This window comes from Olea europaea, unplaced genomic scaffold, assembly GCF_002742605.1.
Source record: "Olea europaea var. sylvestris unplaced genomic scaffold, O_europaea_v1 scaffold31411, whole genome shotgun sequence".
Classification (NCBI taxonomy): Eukaryota; Viridiplantae; Streptophyta; class Magnoliopsida; order Lamiales; family Oleaceae; genus Olea; species Olea europaea.
The window spans coordinates 1-1314 of NW_019250196.1; the positions used below are offsets into that span (position 1 = coordinate 1).

The window sequence follows — 1314 nt, forward strand, 5'->3', positions numbered from 1 at the left end:
TAATGTTATTTGTACAAAATTGTATACAAATTACATATTAATGACGTGGAAGAGAGACAAAGAGGAAAAAAGAGATAAGAAAATAAAATAAAGGGTTAATCTTATTCACATCATCAATCTGTTCATAGCATTGCTCTAGAACAATTGTTTAATTGTTACTAGGGTATATTTGATTGGAAGCATTTAAATTGTATGGAAAGAAAATAAGTTATAAATAATTCAATTGTTTTGAACTTATTTGCATGCAAATTATTAATTAGATGTATTCGATTAATTTAATTTTCAATCTAAAAAATATTATACTTGTCAATTTTTTTATGGGTGGGTAAGTGAGAGAGAGTTCGTGAATTGCCTGAAAAATTAAACTTATCCCCTTTTGAAAAAAATATGTTCACGTGACCAACTTTTAAAAAATAATTTTTATAGAAGAAATGTCAATCAAACACACTCAAAATAGAAATTTGAGTCGAAAAAAGAAAACCAAAATTTAAAATGGTTCAATTGCTTTAGTCCAAATATAAGACAATGAAAAATATATATATAAATAATAAAAACACAAAAGAAATTTCACAATACAAGTAATGCCCAAGCAAAAAGGCAGATACAATAACCTTTCCCTGTATAAGATACTTTTCTTAGTGCAGTCTGTTCTACATTTTCTCATTCAAATCCCCCCTTTTCTTCCTCGGATCTAAATCTCGATCTGTTCATCAATGGCGTTGGAGTGGGTGGTGCTAGGCTACGCTGCTGGAGCAGAGGCCGTAATGCTCCTCCTCCTTACTCTCCCGGGCCTTGACCCGCTCCGCAAGGGCCTAATCAGCGTGACCCGTAGCCTGCTCAAGCCTTTCCTGTCCATCGTGCCCTTTTGCCTCTTCCTGTTGATGGATATATACTGGAAATATGAAACCCGACCCAGCTGTGAAACCGAATCCTGTTCTCCGTCCGAACACCTCCGACATCAAAAATCGATTATGAAGTCTCAGCGAAACGCACTTTTGATCGCCTCTGCTCTTGTTTTCTATTGGCTGCTTTATTCCGTTACCGGCCTTGTTGTGAAGGTCGATCAGTTGAACAAGCGTATCGAGAAGTTGAAGGCACAAGATTAATTAATCTGAACTGGAACTTTTCGGATCTCAGATAAGGGCATTTGATCAAAAAACCTTTTCGTTGTTAGTATCTGTTATTAATATTTTGATGATGAACTGGGTCGTTGGATGTGTAATTGCTGCTTTTGACCATTGTTAGGACGCCTTTTACTTTTCCTTAATCGACTGAATTATAGGTTTGGTACTCGGATAATTGAGTATTTTTTTT

The 1314-nt window shown here is 35.2% G+C and overlaps 1 protein-coding gene across 1 annotated transcript; it reads left to right on the forward strand.

Annotated features, from left to right (window-relative positions):
* The first annotated feature begins 570 nt into the window (after positions 1-570).
* On the forward strand, positions 571-1314 carry LOC111385379. The gene has a single exon (XM_023009764.1). The coding sequence runs from the start codon at positions 714-716 to the stop codon at positions 1104-1106; it is 393 nt and encodes a 130-aa protein (XP_022865532.1). The 5' UTR covers positions 571-713; the 3' UTR covers positions 1107-1314.

Excerpts from the sequence above, each read along its gene's own strand:
- LOC111385379 (XM_023009764.1), top strand. The coding sequence starts at position 714 with ATGGCGTTGGAGTGGGTGGTGCTAGGCTACGCTGCTGGAGCAGAGGCC.